The sequence below is a fragment of the Megascapheus bottae genome, chromosome 5 (assembly GCF_031878675.1).
Source record: "Megascapheus bottae isolate mThoBot1 chromosome 5, mThoBot2.hap1, whole genome shotgun sequence".
NCBI classification, from domain to species: Eukaryota; Metazoa; Chordata; class Mammalia; order Rodentia; family Geomyidae; genus Megascapheus; species Megascapheus bottae.
This window is the reverse complement of record NC_143513.1, coordinates 14,604,982-14,628,325: the sequence shown is the minus strand read 5'-3', so window position 1 is coordinate 14,628,325 and position 23,344 is coordinate 14,604,982. Positions and strand designations below refer to the sequence as shown.

At 38.0% G+C, this 23,344-nt stretch overlaps 1 protein-coding gene across 5 annotated transcripts in view; it reads left to right on the top strand.

The window, feature by feature from the left end:
- The first annotated feature begins 284 nt into the window (after positions 1–284).
- The window catches only part of Crppa (CDP-L-ribitol pyrophosphorylase A), a 196,928-nt gene continuing 173,868 nt past the window's right edge, over positions 285–23,344 (top strand). For 3 of the 5 annotated variants that reach the window (XM_090332284.1, XM_090332282.1, XM_090332283.1), the window contains exons 1-2: positions 285–765; positions 9,300–9,576. In XM_090332284.1, the coding sequence (XP_090188410.1) occupies positions 509–765; positions 9,300–9,576 (534 nt within the window). In that variant the 5' untranslated portion in view covers positions 285–508. Of the gene's footprint in view, positions 766–1,214; positions 1,428–9,299; positions 9,577–23,344 lie in introns of those variants that run through there. The other 2 variants (XM_090332286.1, XM_090332285.1) reach the window with 2 other exon arrangements.

Here is a 23,344-nt window from a genome sequence, read left to right as displayed (position 1 = left end):
TGCACTACCTAATAGGTTCCAAGGGTCTGAACTTAGATTGCAGTATGGATCAAGGATACGTCTAGATATGTCAGCCCACCCGTCTTCAGGTAGAAAGCAGAAAGCTCCGGAGTTAAAGAAATCAGATAACTGAGGGCCATGCGCATGGTCGATCCCATCCGAATTCTTACGATTCCCACTCAATTAGAAGTGGGGAGGAGTGGGAGCGTCCTGCCAGTAACTGCACACACAATTGTTTTTGTTTTTTCTTTTTCACACAACCCTGCAGTAGGTGAAGACCTCCGGGGCCGGCCGGGTTCTCCTGGGAAGAGGACTGCAGGAAGCCCGCCGCCCGGGGCGCCGGGCCCGCGCGCGCAGAGGCTGCAGCCGCGTCAGCGGGGAAGGTCCGAGAGCTGGGCTACGGCCACGGCGGGTCTGGCCGCGCGGGAGCACGCAGTCCCCGGCCTTCTCCGCTTCCTCCTCCTCCACCATCCACCCCGGGTGCAGCGCGGGAAGCTAGCGCGCCGCCATGGAACAAGGGCCGCCCGGAGCCTCGGGGCCTGCGGAGCCCGGGCCTTGCCTGAGCGCCCGGCGGGGCGCGGAGCCCGCGGCCTCGGCCTCTTCGTTGAGGGCCGCCCCGGCCCAGCCCGGAAGTCACCCGATTGCCGTGGCGGCCGTGCTGCCGGCCGGGGGATGCGGGGAGAGGATGGGCGTCCCCACCCCGAAGCAGTTCTGCCCGGTGCTGGAGCGGCCGCTCATCAGCTACACCCTGCAGGCCCTGGAGAGGTAAAGCGGCGCCGGCGCACCCGCTCCCCACACCGCGCCGCGCCCAGCCCCGCGCCCGCTGGGCGCCAGGGCCTCCACTTCCGCCGCCCGCTGCGCCCTGCTGCCAAGGTGGGGTTCCCTCCAGCGGGAGCCCCAGTTCCTGCCCTCCCTTGGCAGATGGGACCATCCGGATGATTATTTTTATTACTATTATTATTATTAATTATTCAGCTGCCCTGTGGGTGCTGTTTGTGCATTGTCAGGAGGGAGGGGAAAGCCGGACAGTGCGGCTGCGCGGAGAATATTTAGTTCTAGCCGTGGCCGGGATGGGGAGGATGGGATTTCTGGAGTCTGGGTGCAGCGCGCTGCTGCTTCTGCGCACGCGTGTAAGGTGGACTCGCGCCTGGGGCTTCCCAGGGATCTCCTTGCTCTGGTCACCGTTTCTGCGCATGCGTGCTTTGAGCGGTATGGTGGACACACCTCGAGGTTCCCTGGGCACCTGTTCCTATGTCCAGTATACATTTGCTGAGCATCTTCTATAAGACAGTTAGGTGTGGATATTTAATGCTAACCTTCTGATAGTGGAAACAGATTTAAGAGTAACAGAAGATCAACACGTGCTTATCTTTGTAGAAAATGGGACTGGAGTTAATTAGGTCCCTGAAAGAGGGTGAGGGAAAAAGGTAAGGAAATCCAGGTGAGCAGTAGCTAGGAATTGGGACAGTGCAAAAGGCGAGCATGCCTTTTTTCAACACTTTTGTAATGTGATGGAGCCTGGGGTGAGGCTGGATGGAAAACTGACTGCAAAAGCCCACACAGTTGGGCAGTTAGTTAACTTTCTTTCTGAACGTTGGTATAATATGGCAGTCAAGTAAACCAGTTTGGTTTCAAGACAACATCCATTGCATATGGCTTAGATTAGAACCACTGTTTCCTCAAAACAAAACAAAAATTAAAAAAAGAAAACAACATATTATCCAGAAAGGTATACTGCAGAAGCCAAGACAGCAAAACACACAAACCATTCCAGTTACTACCTCTCAGTCTTCTACTTCTTTAGGTAGTGGGAACGGGGGATTGAAACCATTTTATTAATCATGTACTTACAACATTCTAGGGCCAAAGGCACCGTGACAAGGTAGCTTGTTTATATGAGTAAGTCTACGGCTACAATAGATCTTGAGTTGTTGATCTAGGTGATTGTATAGAGGGGGATGTAGACATTTTTTAATATTTAACCTTTTCTGTGGAAAAACTTTAGTATTCATTTGCATGTTTTCCACTTTCACTTAATTGGTAACAACAGTCTTCAAATATTAACTCTTAGGGGCAATTGATTTACAAATTATAACAGTATCATAGTTTTGTTTTTAAATCATTTGAGTAACAAGGAATGGAGCAGAAGGATATTCATCTTATAGAACTCTTGCTTTTTAGCTTGAGTTCTGCAAGGAAATAGTATTCCAAGAAGTCATGTGAAAATGATGGTGTTTACGGGGCATACAACTCTGGAATAATGTCATGATACTCATTTGACCACCTTCTCTATCTGTGGCTTGAACGTTGTCCCCGAGCTCAAGGCTGGAGCTCTATCACTTTGAGCCACAGATCCATGTACTCCCCTTTTTGGTAGTAAATTGGAGATGAGAATGTCCCTGTACTTTCTTGTCTGAGTTGGCTTTGAACCACCATCCTCAGAACTCAGCCTTCTGAGTAGCTAGACACAAAAGCTACATTAGGATAATTCTTACACGAGAGAGCCCCCAATTCCTCTAAGATTTTTGAGATTCCCAAGAAAGAAGCACAAGTCAGGGCAATGAATACAAAGCATTTTTTTTTTTTAGTAGAATTTACTCAATGCATGACAGTGAAAGCAAAGGGTATACTGCTACCTAGATATGTCTGCCTGAGTGGGTTAGGGGATGGGGGTGGTAAAAGTTTAAGGAACTTTAATTTAGGACCAGGGCCTTTGTCTTTCCCTCTTTAGGAATCAGTATAAAAAGTTTTCTCAGTGTCTAATAATATTTAAGGAACCTGGCCTGGGCTGAAGCTTGCTAGGAAAAATCTGCACCTGGCTGGGTCACATAATGGTAAAGGCATTGTGTGATATTTCATTCAAGACACAGAGTGAAAGATTGGCTGGGGGTGAAAGGGAAACTTGGAGGGAACATGAAAGTAAAAATTCTCACCAATATTCTAATTTCTGGTTTCAAATATCTAAGGAAACCAGTCTTTTAAGAAGGGTTGGTTGTCCTAGATAGCTAAAAAGCCAGATAGGATTACAAAAACCATAAGATGGAATAAGAAGTTAAACTTTGGCCATGCTTCTTCTAACCTGGAAGGTGAACAGTTAATGTATGCTAATGGGAGAGAAAATCATATCTGAGAGTCTTAGAATCTGATCATGGACTCTGTTGTTTCCTTTGAGAACAGATATGAAGAAGGACTAACATGAATTTTCTTACGGAAGCTTATTAGGTGGAGGATCTTGCTTACCATAATATGTTATTTCATATTATCCATGCCTGACAAATTTGGTGTCTTATATAAGTCTTCTATAGGAGATGATCTGCCACACTGGTAAGAAACATTTCTAGACTTCCTGACACAGATACACGTCATTATGTACTCATATATTGGTATTCAAATCTAGTAGTATATATTAATTATACAAAGCATGTTTCACTATGACATCTTTATACATGTATATTTTATACTTTCTATTAATCTCATCCTTCAGTATTCTTCCCTCCCACTGGTCCCTTTCCTCTTTCAAGGAGTAATTTTTCAATCTATTAAAATATAAAATTTAGCTTTTTTTCTTTGTTTCTTTTTTTTTTTTTTTTTGCCAGTCCTGGGCTTGAGCTCAGGGCCTGAGCACTGTCCTTGGACTTCCTCAAGGCTAGTAACTCTACCACTTGAGCTTCAGCACCACTTCCAGCTTTTTTCTATGTATGTGGTACTGAGGAATCGAACCCGGGTCTTTGTGCATGCTAGGCAAGCACTCTATCACTAGGCCAAACTCCCGGCCCTTGTTTCTTTTTTTTTTTGTTGTTTGTTTGTTTGTTCTTTTTTTATTGTATTTAATAAAAGGGTAACATGATATTTGCCAGATAGAAGGTGCATTAATTCACATACGTTGATACCCTTCCACATGTCTTGGTCCCATTACCCTCCCCCCCACCCCCTCTTGGTTTTCCCCCCCTTCCCTGTCTTTTTTTTTTTAAACTACTTTTTGTGTATGCACCACTCCTGAGGCTTGTATTCAGGGCCATGCCCTCTCATTTGCCTTTTTCACTGAAGGCTGGTGCTCTACTATTTGAGCCACATCTCCACTTCCATTCTGTTTTCTGAATGTTGGTCTTTCTTTAGGTTTTGTTTGCTTATGTACTTTAACCAGTCATTCACACCTATGATATTTGTATAAAACACTGTGAATTTTATTGAGCAGGGGAGATGAAAAGTAAATACATGAATGTTTGTCCACTGATTATGTGATGATTAAAACTGTGGTAATAAGAATGAAGAAGTGGGGAAGATGGGGAAAATACTTAAGAAGTAGGATCGGTGGTTCTCAATGATCCACTGCCCAGAGATTCAGAAAGAAGGACATTTATGCTAATTTCAGTTGAGTGGGGAGATAGATTTATTAATTGATTTGATTTAGGGTTTTTTTTTCCCCCCCAAACTTCATCTTACGAGGCTGAAGTCTGGATGAAGGGAAGGAACAGGTTGACTGCTTTTTTTTTGTAGATCATATGATTAGAAGTTTATGTTGAATTCCCAAAGGCCTCTTATGAGAATTGTATAGAACAAGACCAGGATAACTAGCTTGAGACTAGTAGGCTTCTGGAAGCCTTCAGATACTACTGAAAGGTTTGACACTTTGAAGGCAGTAGGAAGCTGCTCATCATATTGACTTGTGGGTTTCCATTTAGGCTGTCAAAATACTGAGTAGCAGCTGCCACTATCCTTTTGAATCTGGATTATTTTTGTCACCTTGAGGGGAATGTTTAGTTTGTTTGTTGTTCTTTTGTTATTTTGCTTTCCTTTTTGGAGGTGTTTAACAAGGCATGATTTTCCCTGTATTCTGAAAAAAAAGACTTTATTGAAATATTCTGTTTGCAATTGATCTTATTAAACCATCTGAGCAGAACATGCTTGTAAGTAATATTTGTTATTTTAAGAAAAAATAACTTCTGAGACATTATGTTTCTTCCTTGAAATAAGTCTGTAGGTGTTCTGGAGATTGGGGCCAGGTTTATTTTGCTATGGAATGTGCTAGGAAGGAAATAGTCAAGAGAACTTGATAGAAATAGGACTGCTGGGGTTTGGTGTAGACATGTCTTCAGCTAAGAGGCAGACTAGATGCCTTTATTCAGCAAATATTTGTTCAGTAGGCACTGTGTGAGGTACTTAAGGTCTTTTGCAGTCCCATGGTTTTACATTATTAAAAGCTTTCTGCAGTATTAAAATTTAATTCTATAACTAGAAAAGAATGTGAATAAATCCTTTGAAATACAAACAGTACTTATAAAGTCTTGCAAATCTTGGGTGTATCCTTAGTTGTGGAACAAAATAGCATAATAAGCCTGCTATCTCTTGAGTGGTCCAAACCAGTGTTTTCTAAACTTTTATTTTCTGTGGTGCTTTCCTCCCTGTTTTGTGTTATATAGTCTAACTTCCCTAATTGAATTTCTGTTCTATCTACTCAATAGTTTTGATCTGAAGTAAATTGATTTCCAAATACATTGTTAAGGCCTGAAATATTCAGTTTGAGAAACAGTCATTGAAACATTATTTTTGCAGCCTAACACAATTATTTGGAAATAGTCATATTTCCAAATAGAATATCCTGTTCCAATAGAATAGAGTTATTCTAGTAAAACTTGTGAATTAAATTATTTAACAGATATTCAAATAACTTCTTTGTTGTATAGTATCTCTTCATTTTCTTATTTCTTTCATCTCTTAATTCTTTTGCATTTTACTTTTTCATTCAGTGTGCTCTTTAAAGGGCTACTTCTAACAGATTTTGTTATTTGTGACCTAATAACTTCTCTGGTTTTACAGAAGGATCTTGCTTTGTGACTTAGCTGAACATTTCTTATGATTCCTTTTCTATTAAAAATGAAACATGTCTGAGATATAATTCAGTGGCAGTTCGCTTGCTATGTGATACCATATTAAATAATCAACATATATTCAATTGCTGTTAATGGTTTCCTATGAAGTCAAAAGTGATTTTTTTTAAAAACAATTGAATGTTTTTATTTATTTTTTTAAACAGATATTGACTGATGTTTGACGTATGGAACTGTGTCAGTCTTGTTCAGTACTCTATCACCAAGTGTCTGGCTTAGTACTTGCTGTGTACTAAGTCCATGATGTTTGGTGATTGACTCAGTTGACACATGGATAAAGGAATATCTACTTTTGCTTGAGTTGCTGGAGATGATAAGAAATTGATTCCTATAAAAGCAGTAGAGTTATGTGGTTCAACCCTAGGAACATATGTTAAGTGCTGGAGGCAAAATGATCCCCAATAATATTTTCTCTCTTGCATATCATGCCCTCTGAGACATGGCATATTTACAGGGCTTAAAGGCATGGACTCCAGAGTGATATGGGGAATAGAGCTTGTTTCTTTCATTTTCCATCTGTGATTATAGCACTTTATCATCATGTGTAAAATTGGGATAACAGTGACTTACCTCACAGAATCAATATGGATATTAAATGAGGTACTGTAGGCACAGTCCTCTACAGGCAAGGACAGCTACTGAATGTTCCACATGTCTTAGGTATTTCTACTTTTATTATTATTGGAAGATCAATGTCTGCCAAGTCTGTACTTCTTTATGAATTGGCAGCCTGGTGAGAGGGATATTAAAGTTGAGTGTGCTGTGATGTATAATAAGCCTCCAGGCATGAGTCTTCAGAAAGTGAAAAGCAGGGAGGCTCCCTCCAGAGTTGCAGTTACAGAAAGTGCCTGATGGTGCTTTTGATTGAACCTCTGAGACTTGAGTAAGTAAGACTCAGACAGGAGTGGCTGGAATCAGGAAGACATGTCAGGAAATAGGCAGTGTTGAAAGGCATGAAAATAGGAGACTTGTGTGAGAGGAAAAGGAGTGCTGTCTTTGGGAAAAGCTAGGTGTGAGTTGTAGGTGCCGTAGGGTTTGAGGTAAGCACTCTTAAGAGCTCACAGGGCATGGCTACAGAATTTGTACTTGAGAAAGATGATCCAGAAGTGATAAGAATGGGTCCTGTTGGGATTTGAAGAGAAAACAGTCATGAGCGGTGAGCAGTAGGGTATAGAGAATGATGGGTCACAGGTCAGACATTGGGGTACTGTGGAGGTACTGAGCCCATTGCTAAGGTCTTTATCAACAGGGTAAATTCTAAACTATAAGCAATAGTGTGACTACTAGAACTGTTAAATTTTTCCATGGAAGGAAGGGAGTTTGGCTACCAACCAAACCGAAAGGTAGACTTATACTCAATCTTATTCCCTGATCTCTTTCATGGCCTATAAAGACAGTTATTTGGCATTCTGTGTTATGTATCGTTTTTATTTGTGATTAAAATCTTCTAGAGGTGTCTGATAAAATATATTAGTAAGCTTAGCCCTCAAGAAGCCTTAGGGCATAGAAATAAGAATACCTTAACAAGTCAAAACAATACAAATAACAAAATTATACTGAATAGGCAAGGATAATTCCTTCTTTTTTTTTTTCTTTAAGGGAGTGTGGTACATATGAGTAGCTGCCCAGAAAGTAAGGAGCACTATTAAGCTGATGGGGATCAATGAGACGTTATATTGCTCCCACTCATGTTTTCCTCCAGCCAGTGTTTCTTTATGGAGCACCTACTAACAGTTTTGTAGTGACACAATGGAAAAAAATAGCTATTATCTCCAGTATCCTTAAACTGATATTCTAGAAGGTGAAATAAAATGGAATCTTGTATTGTCTTAATGATAACTGGTAACTCTTTTTTTTTCTATGTGAAGTCCCTTTTAAGGGGTAATACACAGATATAATGCATTTGTTGATATCTCTTTCTGACAGTGAAGGGGTATTACTGTGAAAATTATAGGAATGAAAACATTAATTAGATGAACTAAATCATTTTATATTATGTGATAGTTGATTTCTTTTCAGGACTTGTCTGTTTTAGCACTAGCAGTATTTCAGAGGCTAGTAATTCTATTAAGCATTTTTTAGTGACTTTCATTCAGAAATGATACTATGGTTCACAGGCAATTGTTCTGGTTTGAGCCTGTTGGCTATGGTGAATTCCTCTACAGTGACAGCTCTTATGACTGGTCACTGGTGAAGAGAACTCTGTCAAATTCTTTGTTTTGGTAGCCACTTAGTACCTTGTATTGTTTCTAGTCCAGTAAGCCAGTAGGTTCTCCTTCAGCACAGTGCTTTCACAGCAGAAAATAAATAGCACTGGACCAAGAATGTCGCCTAGTGATAGAGTGCTTGTCTAGCATGCAAGAAGCCCTGGGTTCAATTCCTTGTTACCACATAGAAAAAAGCTGAAAGTGGTGCTGTGGCTCAGGTAGTAGAGCACTAGCCTTGAGAAAGCCCAAGGACAGTGTCCAGGCCTTGAGTTCTAGCCCTAGGACTGGAAAAAAAAATAAAGAAAAAAGGAAAAAAGAAATACCTTATATATTTGATGCCATTCACTAGAACAATTCCTTGAATGTCACAGAGCTGTGAGTTTTTTTTTTCTATTCAAATGTGATTTCTATAAACTTAATGGATTTTTCTCCACTTAAACTACATAGTTACCTTGATATGGTCAAATTTTTGTTAGATGAGCAATCAGTTTGCCAGCTCAATTGGATTCCTGGAAAGAGACAGTCAACTTTTTGAATTCAAAAGTGTTTTGAGGGTTGGGAGTGTGGCCTAATGGTAGAGTGCCTGCCTGGCATGCATAAAGACCTACGTTCAATTCCTCTTTATCACATATATAGAAAAAGCCAGAAGTGGTTCTGTGGCTCAAGTGATAGAGCTCTAGCCTTGAGAAAGTCCAAGGACAGTGCTCAGGCCCAAGTTCAAGCCCTAGGACTGACAAAAACAAACAAACAAACAAACAAACAAACCAACCTCTACCCCCAGAAACAAAAAAAGAAAGGGTTTTAAGTTGGCTGTATCCCACTCAGAGGAAAACATTAACAAAATGATCACTTTTAAAACATATTTTTAGGGTCTCTTGTTTAGAAAATTAGTGGTACTAGTTGAAAATTAATGTTACTGTTAAAGATTAATTGCAGTAAAAAATATCTGACATCTGTGATATTTATGACTACATCACTACATCCCATGTACCATCTCTGTGAAATGCAAATTGATTTTCATCCTCTTTTTTAAAAAATCAGACCTAACAAAAATGCATAGGAATAATTTAACTTTTAGCCCTCAGGTTTTGATCTCCCTGTGTAAAATACTGATACTTATTAGTATTATAATTCATTTTTCCTGTTAGTAGCTGTAGATGTTTTCAAGTTTCCTTCCATGATATGTATGCATGTTTTCTTTTAGAGTGTATTGGATAAAGGACATTGTGGTAGCAGTGACACGAGAGAACATGGGAGTGATGAGGGATATTATTCACAAGTACCAGCATGAACGAATCTCACTGGTTGAAGCTGGAGAGACTCGTCACAGGTCAATTTTCAATGGACTGAAAGCACTGGCGAAGGATCAGCCAGATTCCCAACTCTCGAAGCCAGAAGTGGTGATCATCCACGATGCTGTCAGACCCTTTGTTGAGGAAGATGTCCTCTTCAACATTGTCACAGCTGCTAAGGAACACGGGGTGAGTACGTTTAGTCCTGATTTGTTGACGTTCAATAGACATATTGAAGTAGATCAAAATAGTGTTCCAGTGGGCGTGGTGAACTTCAGATGTTATGGTGATTTGTTTCAGGAACTGCATAGTATTTTAGATTGTGAATATGTTTCAGAATTCCTTTTACTGAAGACAAGTATTATATAGTGGTATTATTATAGTATAGTGATGCAAGTAGTTTGATAAATTAATTGGTCATGATGCAGTACCTCAAAAGACTAAAATTAAGCTGGCAGTAAGGCTGAATGTGCACTGAATACATCCAAAACGTGTCAGGACCCAGTTTTTCTCTGTATATCTCCTGGACCCAGTTTCTCTCTTTATATACTATATTCTCAGGCTCCATCAGGAGGCAAGATACCTTCTATAGGGCAAGTGGCTACATTCTTTCAAGATTATGTCTCTTATTGTTAATAATGATGTGGGTATAAAATTCTAAGTGTACTGGTTTTCCTCATTATTGCAAAGAAGATTGTGCCATTGTTCCCTGGTTTTTATGCTGCTTTGTGTAAAGTCTGCTAACATAAAATTGTATTTCTTTGAAAGTAATCCATCTCTTCTTTTTCAAGTATATATTTTCATTTTTGTTAGTCATTCCTTTTCTAAAATGTCTAGATTTGAGTTTCTATTTTTTACATTTCTTTGCATTTAGTGTGTTTTATGAACTTTTAGTCATATCTGTTTGCTCTAGAAGTTTCTGAGCAACTGATTGAATATTGATTCTCTAGCACATTTTACCTATGCCTGCTTTTCCCTTTTTTAATGAATTGTTATACATATTCAAGATTTTTATACTATTTTTATGTTTGTTATTTTTATGTTTATGTTTCCATGATTTTGTTTGCTGATGCTGGGTAATCTGTTTTCTATTTCACTTTTTAACTGTGTCTAATCTTCTGTTTGAGGATTTTTTAAAAAACATTAATATTTTCTACTTCTTTGGAGTTCTTTCTAGTCATTTAAAAAATCTGATTAGTCTTTCTGTTTTTGATTTCACATTTTGTTTCTTAATATTTAAACTATGTATACATAATTGCTAATTGTACCTCTTGGTAGTTTTCCAAATTCTTATTTCTGTTCACTTTTGCTCCTGATTTGCTTCCTCCTTTGCTTTATAATCTGAGCTGTAACAGATGGCAGAGAATGAGTGTGGCTTATTTTTGGCAGGACTTTATCAGCAAGGATCCTTTGGGCAAAGGAGAAGGGTATATTTCTGAACCATGGATTTATGTTTTTTCTGCCAACAGTTTTGCTTTAGCAACTTGCAACAGCGTTGCATTGATTGTTAGGTTGAAGTTTCCTAGATTCTTGGGGAATATTCAGTTAACCTGTAAACGCTCTTGCAGCTAAGTTCTTTGCTATGATTTCCCAAAAGAAACTGCCCCTGTTTTCTAGATCCAGAATCATGTGAGGCAGTCTTGTTTGAAGTCTTTCATTTGCTGTTTTTACTTCCTTCTAGATGTATATGTTAGGACCACAGTCCTAACCAATTAGCACAGACTCAACATCTTACTTCTCATTACTTTTCCACTTCCAGACTAAACCCTTTTGGTAATTCAGGTCATCTCCATCATCTTGATTTGTTTGCTATTCCTGGCAGATTTTGTTGTGGACCAAGTCATAATCTTAAAAGCAGTTCGTAAAATTCTTTCCTGCCTTTCTTAATGATTTTTTTCAAGAGTCTAATGATTGCCATTTTGCTCAAAATAGTTGCTAACATTCTTATGTATGAAATAATCATACAGTTCTTCATAGGCTTGATGAAATGAATAGCAAGAATATTTTCTTATAAGGACATTGTTGGAAAGTAAAATTAAGTTGGAATGTTAAAAAAGTTGAAAAGATGGAAGAGACTCATATTGAGGACTATCCATCTTTTATAATACTATCAGAAAGTGCAGATAATGTCTTGAACTCAAAAGGAGGAAGCATCAGCCAGGCATTCTCCTGGAGAAAGATAACTTGCTTTTCTTCTTCTAGCTCTGTTTTTGTACCTACTTGTATGTGTTACCATTTCAATCAGCTTATCAGTTTCTTATTGTAGTAGGTTATAGTAACAGTCCTTGCTTTTATACTTGTGCATTGCCTAATACTCAGCTTCTTCTTCTGTGATTATTGTACCCAATGTTTTTTGAAAAATTAATTTAATTTTATTGTAAAGGTGATGTACAGAGGGGTTTACTCAATATCTTTTGTGGCCTCCTGATTTAAAACTGAATATATATTTAGTCTATTGTGTGATCAAGTGTTTGCCTGGCTTTTGTTTCAGGTTCTTGGGAAGGAAGAATCAAAATACTAAGTTTTCTAAATAATAGGAGGATCTCTGCGATTTGCAATTTCCTCTCATCATGTTGATTTTATACTGGTGGGATGACATGATTTTGGATGCAAGCAAGTTATTAGAAAGATGGATTATGAGATCAGAGAGTTGAGACTTGTATGTGTGGCTGTCCTCACATACAAGATTGAAGATTATGTTGATTCATATGACTCATATCATTTGTGAATCATTGGTATGCAATGAAACTCAAATGAACCATGTCTTTTAAAGCTCAGATTAACTTCCTAGTTGGTGAATTCATCGATATAATGGAAGTGGTGTATACAGACTTTTTGAATAAAGGACAAGAAACTTTATATTTCAGAGTCTATGAGACCATACCCTACAAGTTTCTTTGATGGTTGGTTTATGCCCTTTGTTGTAAATCTGAAGGTCTCAGCTTACCACTTTCAGTTCTGTGTGTTGCTTTAAAAAAAAAAAAACTTAAGTAGGGGTCATAGGAATCTCTTGGAGTTATAGTTAGTTGGTAGGAAATGTGGATGGCTTGAGAACCTCACTTGGGGCTGACTTTGGAAGTAAGAGCTGACTTACTTTGGACTGTGCCCTTTAACTTGGGGGTCTATTATTATCAGAATTGAATTATTTCATAGTTCTCCAGTTGGTGTTGAAACAGAACACAGTCTTTATTAATCATGACAGTGTTAACCAGCTCCTTCTTCCTGGAATTTTCTCCCTACCTTGTTTTCTGTGACTGTTTTATATAATTATGCCTTTTTAAATTCCCTTTTACAGTATTTTTTAAAGATACCTCTTTGTATTCTTTGCTATGGCTGTTGCTAAACCACTGGTCTTGGAGAAATCTGAATCATGCTTACATTGTTTAAATGTTTTTTTTATAAATGTGCAGTAAAATTCACATTTCAGGCCATTGTACATGCATAGATCCTTGTAACCACTACAAGAGAATGTAGGATAGTAGGAACACCACAGAGAATTCTCTCCTTTGCCTTTTATACTCCAGACCTCCCTATCCTTGCAAGGCAATCATGCATTCTTTGTTACTATAGTTTTGTTTCCCTCCTCCCCCTCCCAATACTGTGTGTAAATAGAATGTGCAGTGTGTGACTCTTTGGGACTACCCTTTCTCTTTACATAGTATATTTGTGTGCATACTCTGTCTCCCACTGACAGAAGGATATCTCCTCAATCTCTTATGCTGAGCACTTTTTCCTGAATATCAGAATTTTTTTCCATTTTTTTTGCCAGTCCTGGGCCTTGAACTCAGGGCCTGAGCACTGTGCTTGCGCTTTCTCAGGGCTAGAACTCTACCACTTGAGCCACAGCAACATTTCTGGCTTTTTTCTATGTATGGGGTACTGAGGAATCAAGCCCCGGTCCTCGTGCATGCTAGGCAAGCACTCTACCACTAGGCTAAACTCCTGGCCTGAATATTAGAATTTTTATGCCCAACTTCCAAATTGATAGAGCCACATTAATTTACCTTTGGTGTCTTCTAGCCTCAGGTGGTCTCTGTACCATTAGGCTACATTCTGGGCTCCTGACTAAATTTTCTCAGCTCTCTGTTGTCTTGACTTGAATATTGTGCTATTGACAGTAATGGAAAGCATAGATTCCATTTCACCAACCCCATTCCTACAAATAATATACTGAAGATTTCTATTTTTGAAAAATTTGGAAAGACAATTCTTTCTGGTTTGGTAGGTAGATTAGGGTATGAGTTTGAAGGACATGCAACTTGGTTTGGAAAGTATAGCAATGGTCTTGGTAAGAGACCATGAAGGCTTATCTAATTCACTGAAATTAAGAGGATGGTGGAGAATGTTTGAGGAACTGGATTGCCTGGATCTGACTGGCTGTGTGGGATGTGAGTTAGAAGGTGATAAGCCACATGTGCATTTTGTGTACCTTCATCATGCCTTTCTTTTTGCTGATAGCAGTATGCCTCATTTCTTTTCTTGAAATGCCTTCCTCCATGTGTCTCCACAGCTCTGAGAATGAAGCTTAGATCTCAATTTGTCTGCCACAATTTTGCATATGTACCCATGGAAATGCTATTTCCATGGCTTCTTCTGCACTAAATCATGGGTGCATCCTATTGCTCATGTCATAGAACAAGCTTTCCACCATTCATATTGTATATAGGGGTTAAACTTCCAGTGTTTAAGATAACAGGGATTTAAAATAAAAATGGTGCAGGATCCAGACATTAGTATTTTTGTTTCTTCTGCATTTGAATGTTGGTGGGGAACAGATTTTCTTAACTCTGGCCACATTTTACGTAAGGGATTCCTTGTTGTGTGTGTGTGTGTGTGTGTGTGTGTGTGTGTGTGTGTGTGTGTGTGTGTGTGTGTGTGTGTGTGTGTGGAGGCAGTCATGGGACCCCTGTACTACTGTTGGTCTAGCAGCATTCCTAGTAGAATCACTAATGTGGCAGAAAAATAAAATAGCAAAAATCATAATTGATCACAGTGTTATGCATGACTTTTATCTCCATTCTTCAATGAACAGTTGACTTTAGGATTTAATGAGCAAATGAATATAACATGAGTTTACAAATGGCCCTTTATATTTTGTTTGTTGAGCAAGTTAAACAAAACCCTTTAGCAACAGAATACTTAGCACAACAGAATACTTAAAAGCAGAAGTTTTTATAGAACTTAATATCTGAGTAGGACAAAATATATATCATCATAAAAAGAGTTTTTTACAAGTTTCTGGTTAGAATAGATGAGTCATCTACACTGTTTTTTTCTTGAGATACAATGATATTTCTATGACAAGAAACATTGTTGCAGTAATCTATGGATTCTGAAAGATGAGTATATTTAGTAATCATTCATAGCACTGTGGAAATCCTATTGAAGTTCATTTGCATCCATGATGAAGAATATACTTATACTGCTTAGTTTTACAAATTAATACCATTCATGTATTTTAGAATAGCAATGGCAAATTACTTGGCAAATTTTTGACTCTGCATTTGGAAATTTGATTTTACATAGAATTAACTATGCTAATAATTTGATTTTGATAAGTGTACTGAAAATCATTTTTACTTGCATGGGTGAAGTAATGATCTTTTCTGGGTAATTGGGCTTTGCATCATTACTGGAGAAACCTTGGTATTGAGTTAAATCCAGGGGTTAATGATCAGTTTTGTGATAAATCAGAAAATATGCTATACTTCATGACAAATGTCAGGTTTACTTTTGTTTAAAATGTCCATTGTGCTTACTTTCTGATCCATCTCTTGGACTAACATGAAATGGAAACCTCTCCTTTCCTTTTCTGTTCCTGTCTACTTTTAGTGGTGTTTTGTATAGAGATGCAATAATACGAACCAAACTTTTCTAAAACATCTCTATTTCTGTGTTAGATAAATGGTCTACTCAGCTGATTTGTCTATAAAGGAGATGGGATATTTCACATTTTTATAGACTACTTCCAGAATCTCTTAATTGTCAATGATTAGCTTTGAAGAAACTATTCTATAAATACTTATTAAATGGTGTTTCAATGGTAGAAAGTCGGCTGACTAAAATTGTAATTATATGGTTGGAAGATTTCTGTTGTACATTGTCATAATTAGCCAGAATGTAAATGCTTGAGGAGGAATGCATGTTTGTACTTGCTGTATTCATGGGATAAGTATTGTTCAATTTAGCTTTTAAAAATTAAAAAAGTAGAAGTGGGGTTCATTATTGTGTGTTTTATGATATGTATCTGTGATAATTTCTTGCATTGACATGTATAAATACCTTGACAGATGAGCTTGTGAGGCAAGTCATCACTATAATGCTGAGCTGTTAAGCTTCCATCCAACGCTTACTTGGGCTAATATCTGAGAGACACTGGTCCTGGATAAAGTATGAATGATGCTTTATATAGTAAAGTCCCTAGATAACTCCTATGTTTGTGTATCATTGGTATTGTCCATACTTGCATTATCATTTTGCTGCTCTAATGTTTTTAATGCTTTAGTGTTTGCTGACAACTCGTGGTGTATTTGTTTTTGAACAGGGAACCCACTGTATTAGCATTAGCATCTTCCTTCTATGACTGTTCATCCCAGACTCCTAGGGGAGTGACCATAAGAAGTTTATAGTTGTCATCTCTCTTCATGGTCAGTTGGCTTAGTAATTTCTCTGAGGCTTGTGGCAGCTTGTACCTTCAGTTACCTTTGCATTGTATACTTTTCCTACTGGCTTGGAGGCTTTCAGCGATAAGAGCCTACTAATGGTTTGAATCTATCAAGCCTTCCATGATGTTATGTAAAATGTGGATATATTTCTGCTTCTGAGTAACTGGTTTTCAGTGGAAGCATCAGAAAACACATTTAAGAATTCCTGTGTGTAGAAAATGGGAAGCAAGTCTGTGGCTCAAGGGGTAGGGCCTTAAGCTGAAGAGCTCAGGACAGCACCCAGGTGGAGTTCAAGCCCCACAACTGAAAAAAAAATGTGTGTGTATGTGTGTGTGTGTGTGTGTGTGTGTGTGTGTGTACATACTGGTCCTGAGACTTGAAGTCAGGGCCTTGGTCCTGTTCCTGAGCTTTTTTGCTCAAGGACAGCACTTTACTACTTGAGCCATGCCTGTCTTTTTTGGTACTTAATTGATAATAAGAGAGAGTCTCATGGGACTTTTCTGCCTGGACTGGCTTTGAACCTCAGATCTCAGCTTCTTGAATAGCTAGAATTACAGGTAGGAGCATCCAGTACCTAGGTGGAAAACTTTTTGTTTGTTTGTTTTTGTTTTGCTTTGTTTTTCTGTACAGAAGCAGGGAAAAATCCATATACCTATGTCTTCTTTTTGATCTCATTCTCATAACTTTGAGAACTTCTCTTTTCAAATCTTAACGTAGTCTTCTCCAGATGGATCAACATGACCTGAACATTACTGATTTTAGGCCTTTCTCTTTAGTTGTGTGTCTTAAGAAGATATGCCAACACTCATGGTTGTATGATTTATGTTTTGCACATATTTTGACCTTTTTCTGCACGTTGTATTTACGAAAATGATTTCAAGTAAATCTGTGCAGCTCTGCTGAATTCACAACCACATCTGTACTACCACAATTCATTCATTTTACAGATGACGTTTGTTTTCCAAGCATTTGCTAATGCAGATGGTGCTAGTTATGAACACTGTTATACATGAGTTCTGCTGCCCATGTGCAAGGATTTCTCTAGAGCAATGATATATGCAGGTGATTAGCTTTACCAGGCAGTATTAGAATTCTTCCCAAATTTGTATCACATTGTAATCTCATCGATTATGCATAATAGGAATTTTAGCTGTTCTATAGAATGTGAGTTGTTCTGTGTCCCTACCAGAACTTAGTAGTTTTACAATTTTTAGTGCATTCAATTTTTCCCAATGTAGCTAATTGCCGGAGCCAGCCTGCCGTGAAGTGGGATTCCTGATTTAGGGGATGAGGACTTGGAAAAGAAGAAGACAAGAAAACGATGGGGTTGGGAGGTCTACATCTCAAGTCAGCAGCCCAATACTGTAGCCTAAGGCTGTGAACTTAAGGCGGTAGCATTGTTTATTTCTAGTTCCAATCTTATATACTCTCTTAACACCAAGAAATTGTCAGGGATTACATTAGCACCAAATGGTAATCTAGTCTCAGACCAATTAAGCAGAAGGTGATAAAGCAATAATACATTTGTACCAAATGGTAATCAAGTCTCAGCAGAAAGATAAAGCAATAAATTAGTAAAGCCAGGAAGTTCATAGTATTGACGGTATAGCTCAAGGTTCATAGGCATGGCGTCATACATGACAGCTCATTTCTTTGTGTGGTTATCTTACTCAGTGATGCAGATTCATGGGTCAGTCTGACTCCACACTGGCTCCCAACAGCTAACAGTGAATACTTTCTCCAGTTTAATTTAGCCATTTGTTAATTGGGCTAAATTTGTCATAATTATATGCCTTTATATCCTCACTAATGTCCTTATACATTTTTTTGTTCTGTTTCATTTAAAAAAGACTAACTTATAGGAATTACACACACACACACACACACACACACACACACATACACACACACACACGCACACTTGCCAGTCCTGGGGTTTGAACTCAGGGACTGAGCACTGTCCTTGGGCTTTCTCAAGGCTAGAGCTCTACCACTTGAACCACAGCACCATTTCTTGTTTTTTCTGTGGTACTGAGGAGTCAAACCCAGGTCTTTCTGCATGCTTGGCAAGCACTCTACCACCACGCCAAACTCCCAGTCCAAGCAATTACATATTTTAAATGGTGATAGCCAGTGATATACTCTGTTATAGAAATAGTATTTTGTAATGAAATACATTTTTAATTTTGATAAAATTACTGATTTCTTCCTTTATAGCCTTTGGTTTAATATTTCATATGTATACACAATGAAGATATTTATTTTATTCTAAACATAGATAAGAAATAAAATTAAAAGACTAAGTCTCTTTGTAATATAAATCTGGGTTTGATTTTTCTTCTTTCTACAAGTTAGCTAACTATCTGTTTGTTTCCATTTATGGAACTATCTCTTCAGCTGTGACCTAAGTTATATATTGAGGTTCTATGTATTTTATGCCGTCATTATGGTAGCTTTTGAATCATATTCTGTAACTGCTAGCCCCCTTTTTCTTACTCACACTTCTTAAATGACATTTGTGTTTGTTTTCATTCATAGTATTCATAATTCAGTAGGGAGTATACTTTTTGAAACAACAGAGAAGTGTTAACATTTTTTGAGATGTAGCTTCACTGACAAATTATTTCCCTCACCAGCATTTGACAACCACTTGCTTCAGAATGCTAGAGCCTTCCATTTTATCTGTGGAACTCTTGGGATCACCACCTTTAATATTTTTCATTAACATACCTTGTATTGTTTTCTTCCTTGTCAGCCATATGTACTAGGATTAAGATCTTTGACCAAAATTGTATCTTGGTTTTGGAGTCCTTAGAACCTTATAGTACAAACGGAGAAGGTTTGGAAATGTTTATTCTAAAAAGTATGAATGAAGGAATGAAAGCATGCACGTAGGAGACAAGGTTTACAATTAGAAAGAGATTTTTTTAATTTAATTTAATTTTATTGTCAGGATGACATATAGAGGGGCTATAGTTACATTCATAAGTTAGTGAGTATATTACTTCTTTAACCTTATTACCCCTTCCCATGTTTTTCTGACATTCTCCTTCCCCACACCCTCACCCAAGTTGTGAAGTTCATTTCCAAAACAGTGTCTTGTGAATATCGCTGTTACATTGGTTCAACCTTGGTCCTCATCACCTTGCTTTTCCCCTTCCCTTCTCTAATTCAAATGAACAAATAAATGTATATTTAATACACCTGCTACCAAAGTCAGGTACAACAACATCCGGGATAAACCATAAGGGGGAAATAGAAAACCAAGAGTAAAGAAATTACTTCACATAATACCTTAAAAAAAACAACCACGGGGCTAGGAGTTTGGCCTAGTGGTACAGTGCTTGCCTAACATGCATGAAGACCTGGTTTTGAGTCCTTGGTACCGCATACATAGAAAAAGCCAGAAATGATGCTATGGCTCAAATGGTAGAGCTTTATCCTTGAGGAAGCACAAGGACAGTGCTCAGGTCCTCTAAGCCCCAGGATTGGCAATAAAACCCTACAAAGATAAACCTCTTATTTCTATATCCTGGGGTTCATTTCACTTAACCTAATCCTCTATGGCCATATGCACATAGCTTTTGAGATATTGTGATCCTCTGCTAGGAAAATCCTAGACGTATACTAATTATTACAAATGAGAAAACCATGGAGCCTGTGTTTGTTTGGGTTTGGTTTACTTCAATTAATATGATTTTTTTTTCCAAATCTTTCAATTGGATCAAGAAAATGTGGTATTTATACACAATGGAACTCTCTGCTTCCATAAGAAATAATGACATCATTCCATTTGTAAGAAATGGAAAAACTAGGGAGACATTCTCTACTAGAAAGAATATCTGTGTGGAGAAAGAACATTGCTCTACATTGTGTCTTTCTTGATTCTACATAGGTTTGTCTGAAGGTTTAGTTTTTTTGAATAAACCATATAATTCTTTAAAAGAAACATGAAACCGAATTATGTCATGCTTTTAGTGCAATGAGAGTTTATTAGGAGATATTTATAATAGGAACTGGGGTTAAAATTACTATTAAGTGCAATCTTATGTCCTTACTGACTTTCTCTAACAATTCCCCATCCCTTAATTATCCAGTCAGCTATAAATCTAATGGGTTAGTTCACTGATAACATTAAAATTTCTATTCTTCAAAATTCAGTCTTCTCTCAAGGTCTACCTCTGAATGCTGTTGTGTTGAAGATCAGACCTTTGGATTTGGAGTTGTGGAGGGACATTTCATATCTAAACTACAACTTTATGAAAATACTTGATACTATCTGAAGACAGATTGCATTCAAAAGTAGTGTGGTTTCATGGTGGTTAATGGAACAGCAAGCTTGTATGGTAATAGCAGCAATTCAATAGAGGGATAGAAATCAAAAGACACAAAGGCTATTGATGTGGAGAAGAACTTGAAGGAAACAGGCAACAGTACATACATACTGTCCTTGGACTTTCTCAGGGCTAGAGCCCTATCTCTTGAGCCAGAGCACCACTTCTGGCTTTTTTCTATGTATGTGGTACCAAGGAATTTAACCCAGGTCTTTGTTCATGCTACACAAGCACTCTACCACTGGGCCAAATTCCTGGCACCCAGGGAACATGTTATGACCTCCAGAGAATAAATTCTAAATTATTTTGGTGTTGCCATTAGTTCTGTTTATATTATTATTATTATTATTATTATTATTATTTTTATTTTTTTTTTTTTTACCAGTCCTGGGCTTGAGCTCAGAGCCTGAGCACGGTCCTTGGACTTTCTCAAGGCCAGAGCTCTACTACTTGAGCCTTAGCACCACTACCAGCTTTTATGTATGTATGTGGTACTGAGGAATCGAACCCTGGTCTGCGTGCATGCTAGGCAAGCACTCTACCAGTAGGCTAAACTCCCAGCCCTATTTTATTTGTTTTGATGCTGTCATAAAGAGAAATTACTGAATTTTTTTAAGGTAATTTTTAGTACATGGAAAGTCAGTTGATTTTTATATATTGATCTTTTTTTTTTTTTTTTGTGGATCATGGGGCTTGAACTTGGCCTGGGCGCAGTCCCTGAGCTCTTCAGCTCAAGGCTACCACCCTATCCTTGAGTCAAGCCCCACTTTCCGTTTTCTAGAGGTTAATTGGAGATAAGAGAGAGTCTCAGGTCCCTTTGTGTCTGGGCTGACTTTGAACCTTGATTCTCAGATCTCAGTCTACTAAGTAGCCAGGATTATAGGTGTGAGCCACAGTACCCAGCTCTAATTTTTTTTTTTTGCTTCTCTATAGAAAAGTTTCTAAAATATTGTCACTACATCTTGTTTTTACCCATTTGGGTCCTTTTTTTGGTTGCTAGCTGAACATTTCTTCCCAAAGTTGTTGATTTCAGTTATATGTTTTCTTCATTCTTGTTAAAAGATGAAAGCAGATAGTTTGTCTGGAGGATCATGTTTCAAAACCAGGTAGGATAAAAGAGTCCATGAAACTCTACATCAAAAATAACTGGAAGCATAGATCACAAAGGGTGAAGTGCCAAATGAGCAAGCAAGCTGAACAAAATCGAGGACCTGAGTTCAAGTCCCAGTCATGAAAAAAAAAGTTGGGTGTATGTTTATTGTTTTGTTTTAGTTCTACCTACCATCTTAGATTCTGTCACACAAAACTGGAGATGGGGATAAGTAAAGGAAGAAAGAACTGATGTCTCAAGTGCCATGCCATTTTGTTTTGAAGCAAAGTTCAGGTTTTCTTGAATCTATGTTTCTTCACTTACTAAGTTCTTTGGGAAAACTATTATGATTTAAAATGGTACTAAAAATACTAGTCAGTAGTTATTTGTAGACATTTTGGACATTTTATTGTTTCTCTTAGTTTTTTCCTACTTTGTAGCCTGACATAGAATGAGAATATCTATAAGTGGTTGAAATAGAAAAAATTCCCCCTTTAACAGTAGTATATAATCCCCCTTAAACAATAGTACATTACCTCCAGTCTTATCTCTTCACCCCATGATAGAGCTAAGCTTGACCAGTTATGTCTATAGACTTTTCACCTACTTGGACACTATTTCATATCTCACTCCCAGCTGTCCTGTGTTTGCATTCATGCCTAGCTTCCAAATTTCCACTTGGTGCATTGGAAATGGTGATGCAATTTGTAAACTGTCTACTTGGCTCACATCATAGCTTTGATTTCCAGCCAATCTCTCTTGGCTTTTTATAAATTATCATGTGGACTGTCTATCTTGTTTAGATGTTGGTCTCTTCAAAAGCACACTTGTTCTATTTGTGTGTTGGCTTCACGTGCTGTGGTGTTCCTGTGGTAATCACGGGAGGTCAATGGTATTTTTGAGTCAGTATAAGAACGTTTGATTTAACTGCTCACCCCAAAACCTTCTTGGAAGGTAACTTCATCAAGGTGGCTCTCTGGTCATTTTAGTCAAGGTTTTATTACAAATGAACCCCTATCAAAAACAAAGGGAAAATAATATTGTCAAGGTGATGTACAGAGGGGTTACAATTACATAAGTAATGAGTACATTTCTCATCAAGCATTGTTTATCCCCTCCCTCATTTTTGTCCCACTTTCTTCCCCCCACCCCCCTCAAGTTGTAAAGTTCATTTCCATCATACTGTGAATATTGCTGTTGCATTGGTTCACCCTTTGTTAAGATGTTAATGTTTAGATGCAACCCCTAATGAGACAGAATTTTCATCGAAGTAAGGAAAATCAGTGGGTATGTTGCCTGAGGATGCATTGCATGGAGGTCGAGTTTAAAAGGAACTGTTTTTCAAAGGAATTAGAATAAGACATAAATTCAGTGTTATTTAGCTTGTTTAGTCTCAATTTGGGGAACTTGGGGAGTTGGTCTGTTTCTTCAGCTTTCTAATGTGTAAATTAAATTTTCTGAAGGCTCACTAATATGTAAACATTAATCTGCAACTCTTTAATAATTTCACAATAGTCTTTTTCTTTCTTCCCTCCCCTCTGGAGGGAATACCCAATTGTATCTTAGCATCCCTTTATAATATTGACCTCAGTGACTTACGATGAGAAGGATTTTGAACTTACAGTGAACACAATAATTTCCACTTTGTAGTACATGGGATGATATGACTATGAAATGAAATTAAGCTTGACTTGTGATGATAATTTGACTTTGAGAATTGAAGCAACATTTTCTCAGATTCTTTCTTGAGATGGCTTGTTGAAGGTAGACCTCAGATCTGTTTTTGAAAGGGAAATACAGTAATTTAGAGTTTTACTTCAAAATGTAAAGAAACTAATATTCTGTTTTTCTGTTTTCCTTTTCCCTAT